Source organism: Onychostoma macrolepis, chromosome 13 (assembly GCF_012432095.1).
Source record: "Onychostoma macrolepis isolate SWU-2019 chromosome 13, ASM1243209v1, whole genome shotgun sequence".
Taxonomy (NCBI): domain Eukaryota; kingdom Metazoa; phylum Chordata; class Actinopteri; order Cypriniformes; family Cyprinidae; genus Onychostoma; species Onychostoma macrolepis.
In genome coordinates, this window is record NC_081167.1 from 4,402,107 (window position 1) to 4,421,303 (window position 19,197).

Consider the following 19,197-nt stretch of genomic DNA (forward strand, 5'->3'; position numbering starts at 1 on the left):
ATAATACTGTAAACACTGACAAATCTAGCATTCACTTTGATTAAAAATGAATGGTGGTTTCAGGATGGTTTGAAACTGATTTTCAGCTCAATTTATTGAATTGTCACCACTGTGAGACATTAATTTGATGCCTGACTGCTGACAGTTTTGACAAAATAATAATATTTTGCACATCCCGCATGCACTAAATGCAGTGGCCATTTTGCTTTCTGTTTTTGCTAACTATTTAAGGACCTACTTAAACTGTGGGAAATGATATCAAAGTTCCCAAACAAACCTTTTTTTTATCATTTAATTATCAAGGTTGTGAAACAGAAGCACAATAATTTAAATAAATAAATACATACATACGCAAAACTATTCTTCTTATTATTATTACACTCGCACACACATTCTGACAGCAAATGCGTAAAAATCAAATACTACTACTCTAATTACAAGAAAGAACGTGTAGAAACAAAGACAGTAAAGGCACAGCATGTGCAAGATATTACGGTTTTAATTGCTGGTCAGAGACAGTCTGATAATATCCTCATTATCCACTCCTCATTATTTCCTCGTTAAGACTACCACCATCTTCCCAGCCAAAAGAAGGAGAATAGTGAATGTATTAAAAAGCAGCTCTGCTGGTTTATTGTTTTCAGATGACACATTTTTTTGAAAAGGCTTTAGCTTGAAATGTTCCTGCATTGGAAATGTGCGTTAACCAATCAGGTAGAATGGACGGCGTGTTTGAAAGGGTGATTTTTGAGTTGAGCATATGCTGTGCTGGTATTAATTTGAGGTGGGCTCCTGGGGGCTGCATAGGTAATTGTTGTGAGCAGGTGTAGCTTTTATTGCACCACCTTTATGTCATTATTAAGCAAGAGGCTGATCCAGCCTGCCAGGAGGCTGATTTCAGGTGGCCAGATGTCTTTTTTTACCGTTCAAATTGGCTTACCTTGATCCTGCCTCTCTACAGGTTTTGACCTTGTCAAATGTGAGGAGCCAGGGACACCTAATTATGGCTACAAAATCCAAGACGATGGCCATTTTGCAGATACATACATTTTGTACAGTTGCAATCCTGGATACACACTGCATGGAAGCAGCACACTGACGTGCCTCAGTGGAGACCGTAGGGTGTGGGACAAACCACTTCCATCTTGTATTGGTGAGTTTATAACATCAACAACTACACAAATTCATTTACTTTGATGATATAAAGACCCTAGACCAATCTCTAGACAATCTGTACCCGTCTAAAGTTGTTTCATATCCAGTGATGGTCCTGCTGTACTTTGCAAGAGAATGGTTCTTTTCACATTTGATCTTTCAAGTGAAGGTTTTCTCTTTGCTATTAAATGTTTGTCAGGGAAGGGCTTGAGTTCCTATCCCTCACGAAAACCTGTCAAAGAGTCTCTTAATTGGTTGTCAACATTTGTCATCACCTCTAAATCTTCAGTGAAAAGCAGGTGAAAAAAAACAAAAAAAAAACATTTTTTTTTTTAAAAAGTCAGTGTACTGGAAAGGATGAGTATCAAAACAACCCTTAAATACCTAAAATATATTCTGATACAAATGCTATGAAATTTAAACTTTAAGACTTTTAAATGAAAATTGAAGGCTTAGTTATGGAAATAATAATTTCTCCTTTACCCTACCGTATATTTGGCTTGGATTTATATATTTTTGGTTTGATGATAAAGTTCAGCAGTTGCACCATTCTTTACCCTCTCCAACTCATGTAACAGGTTGTAATCCAATAGAGATCAGCAAATGGGACTTAAGCAAAGGGAATTCCATTAACTATTCATAGATTAATTTACTTTGCAGTGCTCAAGGCACATGTACCATCACAGAAGAAAGGTGATGAAGTTTGATCGTGTTTCCCAAAGCTGATATTATATTCAGTATTTCAGTATGTAGAGTATGCAGACCCTCAGAGATTTATTTTGCTTTATCTTAACCAGACAGATATTGCTTGCACCTTCTGGTGAACCTGGTAAGAGACAACATTCCCATTGACTCTATAGATGATTTGTAAGATTTGAATAGTCTGATGACTTTTACTTTTATGCAAATCCTGCACATATTTATGCAACTATAAATTGCATAAAAAAATAAAAAAAAGAATTTATTGTGTGATGGAAAGATCATGTCATCAGATCAGAATAGTTATAGAGAACAGTATAGTTGTTATAGTAGTGGTTAATACCTAATCAAAGTTATCAAAAACAACAATACTTTGCATACTACACAAAACAGCTCCACAATGAATGCATCAAATAATCACAAATTCCTGATCTCAAATAAATTTTTATAAAAAAAAAAAAAAAACTGTTTATGGTATTGTACGCTGTGACTTCCTGGAAGTATGGACACCCACAAGGTATTCTAGTGCATTTTCTACAACGGGGTGGTATACTGAGCGTGAACCGAATGCAAGAGTGACTACATACTGTAATTCTGATGAAGAGAACGTCCTTACGAGACTCAGCTTTAGTAATTGCATGTGAGACCCATGAGCAAATATAGTGCTTGGGGGAATGGAGAGATGCGCTCTCACTGTGGTTAGGATGAGGTAAATGATTACTCTGTAGGCCAAGCACTGTATACTTACACAGAGAGTATTTTAGGATAGACGCATTAAAGTCTTTACCGTGTTGTACTCATTCCTTAATTAAACCTTCTTGGGTAAGATGCAGTTTGAGAGAATGGTGTGGAAAATGGAGAATATTGCCTTGAGCCGACATTGTACTGTATGCATTTATTTGAATTAGTCGACATAATAAACCCATTTTCTATTTTCTCTGCAAGCTACATTATATACATAATGGCTAAAAATACCCACAGTATACTATAATTTAACTTCAATGCAGCTTCATTTAAATATTTATATTTGGACTATAATTTAATGCTAAAAATCTAAACAGTCTCAAAATCCCCCTTTGCTTCCACTGCTTCATGGTTCGCATTAAAGATGTAACCTTCAACTATGATGTAATCTTATATTTGCATTCTCCTTTGATTTATATGCTGAATTATTATTTTTGTCATTATAATTCATTTTGTAGTATTTGGTAGTAAACTAAAACTTGATTTATTGTCTTGTTGCTTGCAAGCACTGATATTTCCTTCTGGAAATGCAAATCTAGTTAAAGACCTTAATTCTTGTGTGTGTGTGTGTGTGTGTAGCCGAGTGCGGAGGACACATTAGCGATGCCACATCTGGACGGATTCTGTCTCCTGGTTACCCGGCCCCCTATGACAACAACCTTCACTGCACCTGGTCCATTGAGGCGGACACAGGCAAAACCATCAGGTACGAAAACCTCTGCTTGCAAACCATGTTATGTTTTTACCACCCCTCCTTTAATTTCCATATAATTCCCATACAACCTATAAAGGAGCATGGTGATTGCATTTCACCCCGCTGCACGGCCTACCACTGGCTGGCATCTGTTCCTACAAGTGCATTACCGTTACACAGAGGGGGAGGGTTAGTGAAAGGGCAAAGAGAATAGAGACACAAAAAGCGATAAGCCAGTTAAGCCTTCAAAAATGGAGCAAAACTCAGGTAAGCCAATTCGGTTGATCCGTTTAAGGAGAATATGGCTTATAAGAGCAGATAAAAGGAGGCGTTGTAAGAGTGGGATGTAATCCATACCATTGGGCTTGAGTCATGTAATTTGCGTGCTGCAGGTGTTTAAACTATTTCTATACATGCAGGGTCCAGAATGAACGCTCGCCAAGCACTGAAAGCCAGTAAAAATTGACTTTGGCGAGCAGAGTATGTGAGTGGAGTGGAGCAACAGCAATTTCCCCTCCTCGCTCAAAGCATCTGTAATCACTCCGCTACAACTCCACTCCATCTCTCGCTCCCAGCTCACAGGTGAAAGACACCCCTCTGTGACTTCTCTCCATAGCATACATTTGCACAGTTACTGCATTTTTTTAAACATCATCTAGGCTCAAGATGTATTAAGTGAAATCATGTTTGCATAATTCCGTACAGTTGCGAGCATGTTGCATTAGTATGATGACATGGTTGTTCGCATTTTTCAAAAGGCTGCACTGAGAGGACAAAACACTGATGTTTTGCCCCCCTTCAGATTTTATTTTCATGTTAAAGGGATATTTCATGTTTTATTTTTTATTGGTAACATTTAACTTAAATTAGTGAAATACATCTATGCAAACAATATGTATTAAACAATTTACTAATAAATAATGTGTAATTAAGCTATTTGTTGATAATATTTTTCTTGTATTTTTATGCAAGAAAAGTTATTGTCATACCTATATAACATTATATAGGTTCATAATACAATTCCATTGCTGGCAAAAAGGACCCTGCTGGTGAATGAAATGTCACTTATGAGCGGTGTGGAGATATTTGAATGAATAACACTGTGTTTGTGGAGAGCAGAACTCGTGGTTGTCCACCCACACATCCCACAGAGACAGTCCTTGTTGTGACTTAAGTTGATCAGTGCTGTGTTTACATGCCAGCTGCAGTGCTGTGCTCGACTCGAGGAGGTCAGACTACAGCCCTGTTGAGTGTAAATAATATAAATCCCAGTGGCTCAGTATAGGAATAAATATATTCTGAAGGCCTTTTGGTTTGATCAGTTCAGTGCTGAGGAAAATGTTTTGTATGCATTTAGTAAGTATTGGCAAAGATGATCCAAACATATTAATGAGGTCAAATTTTGCTTAGTCTTTTAAAATGTAAGGTTGCATTATGTGACGTTCAGCATTTAAACCTGGTTCTTCTGTGAAACAACTTTTTAAAGCTAGCCTGTGTAACTTTTTCATTTTTTTTCTCAAAAAACTAAATGTTATTAATAAGAGAGTCTTCACTCTTTATCCAAATACACTTTGATAAACTTAATAATAATTTATATTTTAGTGATATCAAAATGCATTTCACAGGAAATTGCTTGTCACGTCATATCCGTACACACACACACAAAAAAAAGTGGATTCAGCTTTGGGTAGCATGAAGCTGAAAGTTTATTTGTCATAAAGTCTGGAAGTCATGGCCTAATGGTTAGGGAGTCGGACTCGTTACCCAAAGGTTGTGAGTTCGAGTCTCAGGTCTGTACAGCGCTCTCTCCACCCTCGATACCACTACTGAGGTGCCCTTGAGCAAGGCACCGGACCCCCAGCTGCTCCTCGGGCACTGCAGCATAAATGGCTGCCCACTGCTCTGGGTGGGTGTGTGTTCACTGCTGTGTGTGTGCACTTTGGATGGGATAAATGCAGAGCACAAATTCTGAGTATGGGTTAACATACTTGGCCATGTCATGTCACGTCACTTTCACTTTCATGATGAATTAGATAAAACTGATGAAAATGATGATGATGATCATTCAAAATGGTAAACTCGGGAGTTACCTGTTGTAAAAACAATAATGTTATTAAATTGTCCATCCACTCTGTTAAGATCTATATCTGTGCCTCGAACCACATTCAAGGAGCATAATTGAAACAAAGCAAGCAATGTTCTTCTGCAAGATGCATGCAGTTTTATTTTTAAACTAGAGAGCATTACATATTAAGTTACATAGTTTACTGTAGCTTTAATTCTGAATTCTGAATTAATTTTTACAGCATATCTTTTCTAAGTCTGGACTTCTTATTTGATAAATTATTGTTATGTTATTGTTAATAAATTATGTTTTAATTTGCAGGTGAATGTGTTTGAAAGAAAATATAGCAAAATTGAATATTCTCACTATTTTTGACCTTCCCAGCCTCCACTTCATAGTCTTTGACACAGAAGTGGACCATGACATTCTGAAGGTTTGGGATGGACCAGCGGAGAGTGGCATTCTGCTGAAAGAGTGGAGTGGATCGCTTTTACCCGAGGACACTCACAGTACCTTCAACATCCTCACGCTTCAGTTTGACAGCGATTACTTCATTAGCAAGTCTGGTTTCTCCATCCAGTTCTCTAGTATGTATCAGCTTCTCAGTGACTGTGTTTAGAACAGCATACTAGCATATCACTTTTAGTGTATATCTTTGCAATGTGCATACTGTATAGTGTATGCAGCTTTTCAATACGCATGGCAACTGGACGAGCAGTACAACCTAGCATGCTGCATGGGATACTCCATTCTTTCTTTTCTTTTTTCTTTTTTTTTTAAATTGGACTGCCAAAAATCAGTTTTAGATTGAAAATACAAAATAATTATTTTTCCAATATGTCATCTAATAAATACAATGGCAGGCAGTGCAGTGTATAGTATAGTGTATTGTGTGCAACAATAACTAATATACTAATAATAGTAATTAGTAAGCTATTGTTGTAACAAAGCCTTTCTCTCTTAATTTCCTCAGATCTCTCTGCTCTTATTATACATTGTTTATTTATTTTTAAGTGGTTATGGAGCATATTTTTGTTAAGAGAGCAGAATCTGTTGCATATTTTATTTGACTTTTTGACAGTAATATGATATGATTGATGAAATATAATTAAATTAAAATCTCCATAAACATGAGTTTAACACCATCGCATATGTGAGCTGCTGTGTGACTTGGCATATTTAGTCAAGAGCAGAGGTCCGTTTTCTCATGAATAAGTGATTTTCCGCTCTCTCTAATGTCTCACTGATCCACAGCTGATTCAAAATTTATCTTTTTATTTCAGCTACAGTTGCCACGACCTGCAACGACCCAGGGACCCCTCAAAATGGGACACGCTACGGAGACAGCAGGGAGCCTGGCGACACCATTTCCTTTCAGTGTGACCCTGGGTACCAGATTCAAGGAGTGTCTGAAATCACTTGCGTTCAGCTCAACAGCCGATTTTTCTGGCAGCCGGACCCACCCACCTGCATCGGTGAGATCCGACTTGACTCTGTGCTTTTTAGTTTGCTTACTAGAAAGCTCCTTACAGAGTAAAAAAAAAAAAACGGATATGCTGTTAAATACATTAAAGTGAAATATTAATATAAATTACAGCTGTCAATGAAATACATTGATTTAGAGTGATTAATTACAGACACAAACAACCAAGCGACGATACTTTATACATACAAATGATGCAACAAAACCACTGATTTTTTGCTTGTTTGTGTGTTTTTTTTTTTTATTGAAATGGTCCAAGATTTTTACACATTTTATATGATAATATAGTTTCTCTGAAGTACATTAGATTTTAATGTAAATACTTTTGTTTTTTTTATGTTGCAGCCTCATGCTAAAATGCTTTAAATTATTTTTTCAAATCAAACTTGACTCCGTAGGCCATTATGCCATAATTCTGGAAACAGATTTGGGTTTTTGTTGGTATTTTTATTAAAAAAAATAAAAATAAAACAAATAATTACACTGGGTCATCTTTAGGATGTTTCTGCACTTTGACTGGAGTCCATCAAAATTAATTTGACTGGACGTGTTTTTGAAAGACACACATCTGTCTATATAAGGTCTAGCATGTATATATAAGGTATAACAGGTCTAATCTATATCGGAGCAAAAAACAAAGCCATATTATGGCTTAGTGGCCTCTCCTCAGGACATGACACATGAAAACCTGCTTGAAGTGCCTAAATGACTCTCAGACTATGAGATAGAGTCCTGCACGGGCCTCAAATTTAGGCCCTAGCCCGGCCCTGGCCCGACATGCTCAGGCCCTAGCCCGGCCCGGCCCGGCCCGTGTCGAGTCCGGCCAAATCATCACGACTTGCCTAAAATAAAATCTATAGATATACTAAAACAGTGCAAGCATATAACAATGTTTAAACTTTAAAGATAAATGTGCGCTGTATCCAATAGTTTGTGCGGAGAGTGGAAGCTAAAGCGCAGGACATGGAGGCACCAGCGCAATCAATTGCATTTTTTTCAATGGAAACAACGTAAAATAGGCCGTAATTGTTGGTCATAAAGGTAAAAGTAATACATCATTCGGAACTGTAAAGGGTCTACTTTTATTTGTGTGCACTCACAAATCAACAAAACGTTCTTTTTATAAATAAAGCAAACAATGCGCTTTTTGCTGTCTCCTCTTGAACAGGAGCGCGTCACAAAAATGAACCAAAAGTCAGCGAATACATGCCTCACAGACATGATAAATATATCTATAGAAAGCTTTAAATTACTACTTAACGAAATAAATAAAATCGAAAACTAAAACTAATTCATAATAATCATAATACGTGAAGATGCACTTCTCTCTAAGGTGCGTCTAATGCAGAGATGGATCATCATCTTTGCAACACTGACACAGAAAACACTAGTTTATTAGGAAGTAATTCAAATATCTCCTCACTATTTCCTGCGGACACATTCATGGTAATTACTTTTGCTGGGGCTTTACGGCAAGCTTTATTGCGTGTATTTGAACGCAGAACTCTTCATCTGCGCTGACGGAACGCTCTCTGCTGCTGCTGGACACTAAACACCGTCGAGCCGCTCTTCACTGTCGCGGTAGCACTGTCTCGTGTTGTTTCCACCAGCGAGGCAATTTCTTTTCATCACTAATTGATGGATGTCTAAAATATAAAAATAAGGAGAAAACTAAAACAGGCCCGAGGCCCGGCCCGCGTCTGAACTATGACGTGAAAATTGGCCCGAAGCCCGGCCCTAGGGGCGTAAAAAAGTCGGGGCCCATCGGGCCCGGGACGAAATGCAGGGCTCTACTATGAGAAACAAAATTCTCTGGTTTGATGAACCTCAATTCCAAACATCATATCGGGAGTAAACAAGGCACTGCTCGTCACTGGTGAAGCAAGGAGGTGACCTATCCAGGCTCATTGGAAATACGTGCCTCTACCTACATTTCTGCAGATCTCAAAAAACTTACCTATACGTATGAATCGTTGCAGTTTCCAATTGAAATGAACACTAGAGGCAGTAAAACTCAGACAATCTTTTAATCTTTCAACTTTTAATCCTTTTCACACAAAGTATGATTTACCGGGACAGAGTTTCCAACACAGTCTGCTTGGTAGCTCACGTGATACAGCATTGAAATTAAAATAGCACGGTTGCATCAACGAATGTGTTTTTGATATCACTTTGCATTTGTTAACACTGTCGGGTAGGTTTAGTGTTGGGTTTGGTGTATGTTATTTTCCAGCACGATTAACGTTTAGTGACTATTCCCGGACATTTAAATTCTGAACCGCCACAATATGTACCTGAACCAACATAATATAAATGCAGCAATACGTGCTTGTACCAACATAATAAGAACATTGCCATAGTCACACATTGAACACACATTTTTTTTGTGCCACTCACTTTGTAACTGCAGCAAAACGTGCAGTAAGGTGCATTGCAGAAATGTCGCCACAAGGAAAGCATGCATTTCCAGTGAGCCTGGGTTGGTGGTGACTGCACTCCATCATGATATGGAGGAGGCACTGGTACTGGTCATGGTAGAAAAAAACCTGAACACAGCAAAGTACAGAAATATCCTTAATGAAAACCTGACTCAGAGAGCTCAGACGGGCCTAAACGTTCACCTTTTAGTAGGACAATGACTCTAAGCACACAGCCAAGACAATGCAAGAGTGGCTTAGGTTCGACTCTGTGAATGTCCTTGAGAGACTCAGCCAGAGCCCATATTTAAACCCAGTCAAATATTTCTTGAGACATTTGAAAATGTCTGTCCACCGACGGTCTCAATCCAACCTGAGAGAACGGAATACTTTCGCTAGGCAATGTATATCATTGTAAACCATCACTGTTCCACCACAGTAATTTTTCTAACTCTACTCAGTTGTCCTCTACCAATCATAAAGTAATAGCATTATAAAACTGTTAAAACTTAGCGTTCGTGTATCAGGTGGTCTTGTAGTAGAGATTTAAGAGAGATGCATATTAGCTCAGCGTTATAGGGAAAAGCAGAGCTGTCTCACCCACTGCATTACAAAGTTGCTTTTATATTATTACCATGACCTTCTCTCAGACCTCCAGTATTTTTCTGCTTCTTTTCTCTCTCTTTTTTTTTTTTCAGTCAGGCCGTATGCTGTGCACCTTCTAAGCATGTTAAAGAATATATTTTTTTCTCCAGTGTCCCTATTGACTTTTTTGATGTCATGCTTTGCCAGTTGCCATGAAATTTTACAAGGTCCTCTCAGGTTCAGGAAGCAAAAATCCCATTCATCTTCTCCATAGAGAAATAGATTTTTAATGATAATATTTAAACTATTCAAGGCAGACCTAGCATGAGCTAAAAAGTTGTTAGAGGATGATAAATACTGTTGTACCTTCATTAAACAAAAAAAAGTTACTGAACAATACTTATAATTCTGTACCTTTTTTTTCAGTCTTTTGCAACACTTCATGTGACGTAGTTTATTCTGTTGTAAAATACATTAAGTACACAGTTTTTATAGCAGTGTTTGCTCCGTACCAAATTTTTAATCTTGTGATCTCAGAGCTCATTGATTTGGTTCATGGCTTAGAAAAATTGTTTTAGATGCTTAGAGAAATACTTCCAGAAATAAAGCCAGCAAAAATTGGCAGGTCCTATTATAACAGTGCTGCTCAGTGCCAAACATCTAGTACAGTTTTTTTTTTTTTTCTTCCACGGGCAGTGTACTCAGTATATCAATGATTGTTTCTCTGAACAAGACATCCCCTTCACATCTACAATTCTCTTAGATGGTTGGGTAATAAAGTCCTGCACAATCTCCTTCACAATTCATCTTAGTTTCATTTATTGATTATTATCATTTAATGTTGTGGGGTGTAGTTGTCCTGCTATATTAACTGATAATGAGCCCAGAGTAATCATCCTATAATCAGGCTGCTGTAACATTGTTTATTTTTACCGTGTTGAAGGATCACACTCTCATCCTGACTCTCCTTGTTATGACAGCTACCTGCGGGGGCAATGTGACAGGGCCTGCTGGGGTAATTCTATCACCCAACTATCCCCAACCCTACCCACCAGGAAAAGAGTGTGACTGGCGGATAAAAGTCAACCCTGACTTTGTCATCGCTTTAATCTTCAAAAGGTAATGTGCTCATACAGCGCTGAGTGCCTCTCACTCTCATGACACCCGAAGGGGTGTAACATCTCTTACAGGGTTATTCACTATTCACAAGTGCATTTCTAAACTCCAGTTTATATAAATTGAAGTGTATTTTAATGTATTTAGACTGATTTTAATTGTGAAATGGGGTTGTGAATTGAGAAATTGAGAATTTTCTCTGTTTATTGTCCTTCATAAATATACTGTAAGATTCAGAACTCAGACCTTCCTCATTAGTCCAAAAAGTGCTTTAATTAAAACCAAGCTGCTAAAACAAGACATTCTGTAATTCCTCCTTTTATTACACAATAGAGATTAATACACAAGACTCAATGCGCAGACACAGAACAACACCTGCTTCTTCATCATTGTCTCTTTGGCCTATCCATGAACCAACAGGATAAAAATGTCAAAAGGCATCACTGGACTAAAAATAGCATTGCTCTTCAAAGGATACTAATGTTAGGAAATTGACTGGTGATTTCACTGCATTTTTGCTAAACCAGACACAAATCAACACAGGCTTTGCAAATAGACTTTTTAAAGAAATATATAGAACTGACAGTAATGTCACAACATATAGGTAACTATTTTAATTCTAATGCCTAAACTGAAAAATAATACTCCCTTTATAATCACTGGAGCTGTCTGGCACTTCACTTCAACGCTGACTGAGTTCTGTACTCTCGCCAAAAATCCCATTATAATCAATGCCACTGTCTACACTACTCATTGAATCTCATATTTAAATTGTGTTTGCATTGTGTTGATTGTGTTGTTTATAATGAAAGCACTTGTGAGAGTGCAAATTTCAAGTTACAATGGCAAGACCATTGTGTTCACACAATCAACAGTCATGACTGTGATACAGTGTACAGCACTGCAACCTGTGAGTAGATCTAAATGTTATGCTGTAATCAACCCTTTCATCAAATAGCTAAACTCAGCAGGTGTACTAGTTAAAACATACCAAAGGTTTGCAAAAGATACATTAAACAGAAAATTTAAATAAGGAATTAAAATCAGGGTGAAAAATGGTCTTTTATTTGTGAATTATGACTGTTTTTGATGTAAAAAAAAAAAACACATATCAGTGCACCCTGGAAACATTATTAAAACAAACAAATAAATAATAATGATAATAATAATGTTCATGACCCCTTTAATAAACAATCACTCAGAGGAGTGTGCCAGGTACATATGTGGCATTTCTAGACAAATCAATATATCACTGACAGTTAATATTTCATTTTGTTTAATAAATAAACTTTAACTTTATCATTGTGGGGCACTTAATTTCAGATAATACTGTAAGTTACCCTAAAGTCTTCAAAATGGAGCCAGACTGCATGGAGCAGATTTAGAAGATGAAAACCTGAAACAGAATTGCTAAGAAGCTACTGTTTTTTTTTTTTTTTTTTTATACTTGGGGGTGGAAATGCCTCAGTGTTGAAACATATTATGAATTCAAATCACTGCAGTTTATTATGAGTGTCATGTATCTCAGCCCTTGCACACAAATCCACAATCACAATCATCAACTCACATACTTGAATCTTTAGAATGATTATGACTCTGATTGCTTATGTTTCACTCAGCCAAAATGATCAGGACTTCATGGACTTCCATTATAATTCCAAAACAGACCAACTAGAAAGAAGGATTTACTTCTGGAAAATAGTGGGCTTTCTGATGAAGCAGGTTAAGCAAGAATGCATGGGTTGAACATGTTCCTGGATTAACATCCTTGTTCATTAAAAGCATTTATCAAATAAATCATAAAAGTAGTTTCTCTAAATTATTGTATGCTTTAATATATCAATACATAATATTAGAAAGCAATATTTATTTACATATTTTTTACTGAAACATTTTAATTCATGAAAAAGCCATACAGTTAAGTCTAAGAACGCCTTGTTGTTTAAGCATCTTAGGCTTCCTGGTTGGGACACATGCACATGACCTTTCAATGCAGAAGACTGACATCCAAAATTTAACATATGTTTGTATTTGGAAGGGTGTTGTCAAATGTATATAAAATCAATGATTTTACTACATCAGTGAGACCTTATGCATATAGCAATCTCCAAATCTTTCTCCATTTGTTGTGCAGTTTTAACATGGAGCCCAGCTATGACTTCCTCCATATCTATGAGGGTGAGGATTCCAACGGACCCCTGATCATCAGTCTGCAGGGCAACCAGGTTCCTGAGCGCATCGAAAGCAGTGGAAACAGCCTTTTTCTGGCCTTCCGCAGTGATGCCTCCCTGGGGATGTCTGGTTTCGCTATCGAATATAAAGGCAAGTTTCACCTTGCAGGTGTACGGTTTGTTCCCTTGAGGGCAGGGCTGGGAAAACAAGTGAAGCACAACCACTGGGTCAGTGTTCACTTTCAGATTATATTTAAGGGGCGAGTGTCATGAAAACATGTCCAGGTCACATGTTAAAACAAAACAAAACAAGACTTAGTGCTGCCCAGGACAGATTTTTTGCCTTGTGACATTTAAACACACATTGTCCTTGAATTCTCCTTGACCTCTCATTGTCCTTAAATGTTTTTTTTTTGTTGTTTTTTTTTTCATTATTAATCACACATTATATTAATACACATGAAATTTGAGATAATCAGAATGATACAATAAGAAGGAAATATGCTTAATTGCCATTAAAGTGCAAGAAATCTTAGCGATCCTAAAAATAGGCAACTTACAATTTCTTTTTTTTTTCTTTTTTCTTTCATATTTGGAGTGAAATATGACCTAGAGATGTTCTCGATGGGTTTTGCTTAAACTGCATGATTCTCTTGGCTATAAAAGCCAAGAACGTCAGATAGTTTTGACTGCTATGTCAGTTAAAGCTGATGGACCCTGCAGTAATTAGATTTGCTTTCCTCTTAAATGAGTAACAATGGATTTTTGTCTTTTATGTGGACTGTAAAGGCTGGTAAAATATCTGAATTATCTAAAAACTGTGTCTTGGATGGAATTAGGTTCAGCATGACAATAGCTAATGTTGAGCATCCCTTTTATAACTTACGAATTCAAGTAAGAATTCATCAATACTGTAACACCCATTAACCACTGACCCTGATGACCAGATAAGGATTCTAGAGTTTTGCAACTATTTTCTGCTCACCCTAAGAAGATGAGGCTGAGAGAGCTCTGACATGTTAAAAGCACACACTGGATTTGTATATATCTGAGATGCTGATATTAAAGACCTACTGAATTACAATTGGAGGGCTTTGTGGCTTTCATCCCATGTCTGCTAGATTTTATTACTATGCTGGTATTTTCCTAAATTTGACTTCTAAATAAGTCTTATTTTTTACTTTATTAGCCAGATATGGTCACAATTTTCATTGGTGCCAACATAGTTCAAACGAACATTCGCAAACAGCATTGCAAACTGTGGTTTCAAGCATTATTTTTTGTTTGTATGACATGAGAAATTAAAGAGATCGTGTTCTTGGGTAAAATAAGCTATCATGCAGTGCATTCTTTATCTTTGATTCCAGTTAAATATATATATATGCGTTTCCATCCATATATTTTAGTATATCTACAATCAGCACATTTTTTTTATTTGAGTACGCAAAAGAAAACTCCAGAGAATGATGTAAGAGAGAACCCCTGATAAATCGAACATTAAATGACAGGGCACAAACAGTCGTCAGCTGCCATGTTCGTGGCATCTAGATCTCACATCAGTTAATTAGCAGAAGTTATTACTCCACCGTATGCATGTGACGTCATTAATGCGACCATGTTTGGGAAACAGTCGTGACTAGCTTCCTCAATGATGCATTGTACCGTGGTAGTTAATCAGTGAGTGACATTGTTGCACGGGAAATGCACCCCTGGAGTACTAAATTCATGCATTAGTGAAAGAGCATATGTTAAATGATTCGCAAGGGTGTAACTTTCCTGTGATTAGTCAAAAAAGCTCTTAAGTGGTATTGAGTTATATGTTGTGTTTCTCTTCAGTAACACTATTAACCTTTCTCAGTGAATACCTGGCAATATTCCCCACGGGATGCGCATTTTTTCGCCAATCCGCTCTTTGTAAATGCTCTTTTAAAAAGAATGTGAGTTTGTATTTCGAAAATCAGGGCATGGGACAATGACAATGCACTGTCCCTAACGTGCTGTGCACCTCCCTGAAATCATTTCCACTCCCAGCGGCCCTTTTTATATGATGATTATGGTTGAGTAAAAGTGCAGTTCATGGATTGTTGAATATTTTAATTATAATTATTTTAATGGCAGCCTATTGCACAGTGTAGATGAACTCTGACTTCAACCTTTTGTCTTTGCTCCACATGAATACCCAATGCATTTAAAAGCTTGCTTGCCAATGTATTATATTGCTTTGTTGATGGTCTCAACATCCCACAATGCTTTAGGATTTCACTTTCATGTCGTGACATTAAGTTTGCCCCGTGTTTATCGGGAAACTGAGTGATGCATGGGAGTTTGATTTTTGCCATGAAAGCTCATCAGAGAACACGATCACAACACACAGGTGATGGAACTCTTCGAATTCTGCACTTCTGCAGTGGTTGAAATCCTGATGGAGTACCTAGTTTTGCAGTATTGATTATAATATTGATAGTATTTCATTGCATTTCGTCTTCTAACTTCAATTTAAAGGTGAAGTATGTAATCTCTGCTAAAACTGTTTTTAAAAGTTTTAAAGTCTATGTCATTAGTGGGACATTAGAATTGTTTCTGGACGTATATAGCACCTGCATATCATTGCAATCACAATGTTAGAAACAACAAATGAATAAATAACAGGTTTGTTTGGCACAATTTCATGAGTACTTTGTAAAGATTCTGCAAAGACTGCATTAGTTGAAAAACTATGCAATATAACTAAATAAACACTATGTATAAAATGGTCTGTTTAAATTTTTTACAGGCGGGAGAAGAAGGAAAAATGGTCAAGAAAAGCTAAATCATTTTAAGTATAAAATAGCCTTCACTAACATCATAAGTGGACCTTTGATATTTTATATGACCTTGTTAGTATTAGAACTGCACAAGTTTGGAGTAGGAGACATTGATAGGATGCTACTTTCTCCTTGATGAATCATTGGTGTTGTCTGTGCAGTTGTTCCCAAGCTCAGATCTGAAATTATATCACAATTATATCACTGTTTGCTGTTTATTCTCTAGTTTGCATTGTTTACCCTCTATTCTGAGGCCTAAATATGTATCTCACTATCTCCATCGAAGCCTTAATTAGAACGTGTCATATATGACAATGAAATGATAGAGTCTTTTTCTCTTTGTTGTTGCATTTTCTTTTAATTAATTCAGTGTCCTTATTTGCTCACTGTGTTTCTTTATATAAAGCCAATCTTTTATCTGCTATTGTTCATCACACACCAGTGAACACAATTATTAATGCCTTTACTAGTGGAAAGAAATGAATATGACAATATTACAGTCCAAAGACTTTTATACCTTTAGGAAAAACACAACAGATTGATAAATAGAGAAATATTAATATATTATAGTGATCCTTAAAAACATGTACAAGCACGGTTCATTTATGATTCATTTAGAATTTATGGATCCAGAATCTTCCTAACCAAACTCTTGAGCAAAAAAAAAAAAAAAAAGTATTTTATTTTATAAGCATTAATGATTAATAACTTTTAGTAGAATGGTCCGTTTTTGAGCAAACTGTACCTTTCAGTCTGGCAATCCTGACACATTTCACTTGAATTCCATCCAAAATCAGGAGGAAAAAAAATGAAATATCACATTTAATTTGGGCTTAGTAATAAGGGGTTAATAAATCTGATGTATATATGGTGGCAGTGAAAGTGGGCAATCACATGACGATATGCATATCAGGGTGAGCAGGACTGTGAAGATTCTGTTTGAATGTTAAGCTTCCGACTCCTGAAGGCAGCATATATGCTATAAATGATGACAGGATATTCATTTTTGGGACCTATTCCTTTTAGTCTGTGTGGTGCACTCCAGGTGCACTCGCTGTTCCTGTGTTGTAGCAGAAATGAGGTAGATTGTGTTGCACACTTGCAATTTTGCAGATAGAATCTTCCCCACCTCCTTCCCACTTTCGCAGGTCCCTAAAGCGCAGGCAGATAGCTGTTAACTGTCAAGTTGTTTGGCAGCCTCTTCAAGCACCACCTCCGGAGCTTTCTCCAACTGTCCTTCTCCCCGTGTCGGGTGCCAGAAGGACAGAGACCATCTTCTGCTGCCCCGGCGCCTTCACCTGCCTTTCCCCTGGTGTTAGTTCACTTTAATGCATGATGCCCTCAAGCAACTGCCTGCTCCCTCTTCACACTCACTGTCGATCTTGCTTTTTCCTCTTATGCTACCTCTCTTTTTCCTTCTGTCTGTTACCTGTCTCAGCCCTGAGAATGGCTGGCAGGGAACACAAGTGCGGGATACGATTGTGCATCTGATTAATTTTGTTCAGGGTCAGTTGAATTACAAGTACTAAGGCTGTCAATCAATTAAAAATCATGTGATCAAATGACTGAAATCAGCCTGTTGTAAAAACTTTGAAGGGCGCTGGAAGGTGGCATTTGTTTAAGGCGGGTTTATGCTAAAGATTCACGGTGATGCAAGCTGAAACCTGTAACTGCTTGCAAAAGAATATGGTCTGCAACATTCTAACACTTCCCCGGACACATCTGTGAACATCAAAGTGAACGTTCAAAATCCATTTGTCCGAAATTACGTAGACTATGCTGAAAAAATGGGGCATCCATTAATTGAAGAAACATGTTTTGTGCTTCACATTGCAATTTTAAAACTTTTTATTCTTATTCTTATTTCTTTACAGAAAAGCCACGAGAAGCATGCTTTGATCCTGGGAACATAATGAATGGAACTAGACTGGGAATGGACTACAAGTTGGGATCAACTGTAACATATCAGTGTGATTCTGGGTACACCATTGCAGGACCGCCCACTCTCACCTGCATCATGGGGGCTGATGGGAAACCTGTGTGGGACAAAGCTCTGCCTACGTGTAAAGGTAGGACCTGAAAATGCAGTTTCTCTACAGAGGCATTAAGGGTTAAATAGGAGTTTAGATATTTATTGATGCAGAGCAATGAGGCAACTTGTCACATTAATATACAATTCAACAGGCATGTGTTCATAGGTGTGTGTAACCTGATTATTTTACAAAGGCTTAAATGTTGTTGTTTTTTTTTTACACTGATGGCAGACTTATATTTTGGCTTGTGTCTGTCAAATTCTAAATTCAAATTAATGAGATTGATTGACTTTTGTTTGTCAAGTATTTAATTCACTGGATTATTTAAAAATAGACATGTGACATGAATATTTAATACATAAATCATTTTTCCCGTTCCATTACCATGATTCGTTATTCATACTATGGCATACTTTTTTTTTTTTCAGTTTTAATACCGCCCACTAGTAATGGAAAGTTTTAATCATTGCTTCTTTTTTTTTTTAAATTTATTTCACAGATTGGTTGGTAGCTTATTGATTTTAGAACCTTGATTTAGCCTTTTTTCCTGCAGTTTTAAATTCAAAGTATTGATGCATGTTAATTTGATTAAGCACTTCTTCGTCTAAAGAAATTAGTAGCAGCCTGCTTATCAGAGACAGTATTCCTTTTGTTGTTTGCAATCTTGAGGGTTAATTGATTAGCCTTTGTTGCATGCATAGTTCTACTCTGTCACACTGCCAGTACCCAGCTAATATTCATTGGGGTCTGGTGCTCCCATTGGCTTACACAGAGAGAGACAGATGCAGACAGAGGCCTTCAAAAGAACAGCGCCTAGGTCTTTGTCCCTCAGTGACAGATGAGAGAGCCTGGGTGGTGACAAGTGCCACTCATTCACACATTTCCTGTCAAACCGAGACCTTTCTCGATTCTTCAGCTTCCCCCTCTGTCTGTCTTACATTTCTTTTTTTCAAACCTGCGTTTTGGTCAAATATTCAGGCAAAGCATATAGACATATCAAATAGTGTTAATAAGTGATTTGAAGATTTGCAAAAGTAATCCAAATTATTGTATGTATATATATATATATATATGAAAAGCCACTATATATGCTTATGATTTCTGTTTCCAATCCAAGATAATCAGATAAAAAAACAAACAAACAAAAAAAGCTATAGAAATGGGACCAGTTTTACTAAACAGGGCAAATTAGTGCCAGAGCGCAATTCCAAAACAGCGCCGATGGGAGGGG

General features: G+C 37.1%; 1 protein-coding gene across 1 annotated transcript in view; it reads left to right on the forward strand.

The window, feature by feature from the left end:
• Positions 1 to 19,197, forward strand: part of LOC131552435 (CUB and sushi domain-containing protein 1-like) — a 165,714-nt gene that overhangs the window by 16,392 nt on the left and 130,125 nt on the right. Inside the window, exons 11-17 of the mRNA XM_058796222.1 lie at positions 962 to 1,153; positions 3,178 to 3,304; positions 5,742 to 5,944; positions 6,641 to 6,832; positions 10,823 to 10,961; positions 13,093 to 13,280; positions 17,808 to 18,002. Coding sequence (XP_058652205.1) covers positions 962 to 1,153; positions 3,178 to 3,304; positions 5,742 to 5,944; positions 6,641 to 6,832; positions 10,823 to 10,961; positions 13,093 to 13,280; positions 17,808 to 18,002 — 1,236 coding nt within the window. The remainder of the gene's footprint in view (positions 1 to 961; positions 1,154 to 3,177; positions 3,305 to 5,741; positions 5,945 to 6,640; positions 6,833 to 10,822; positions 10,962 to 13,092; positions 13,281 to 17,807; positions 18,003 to 19,197) is intronic.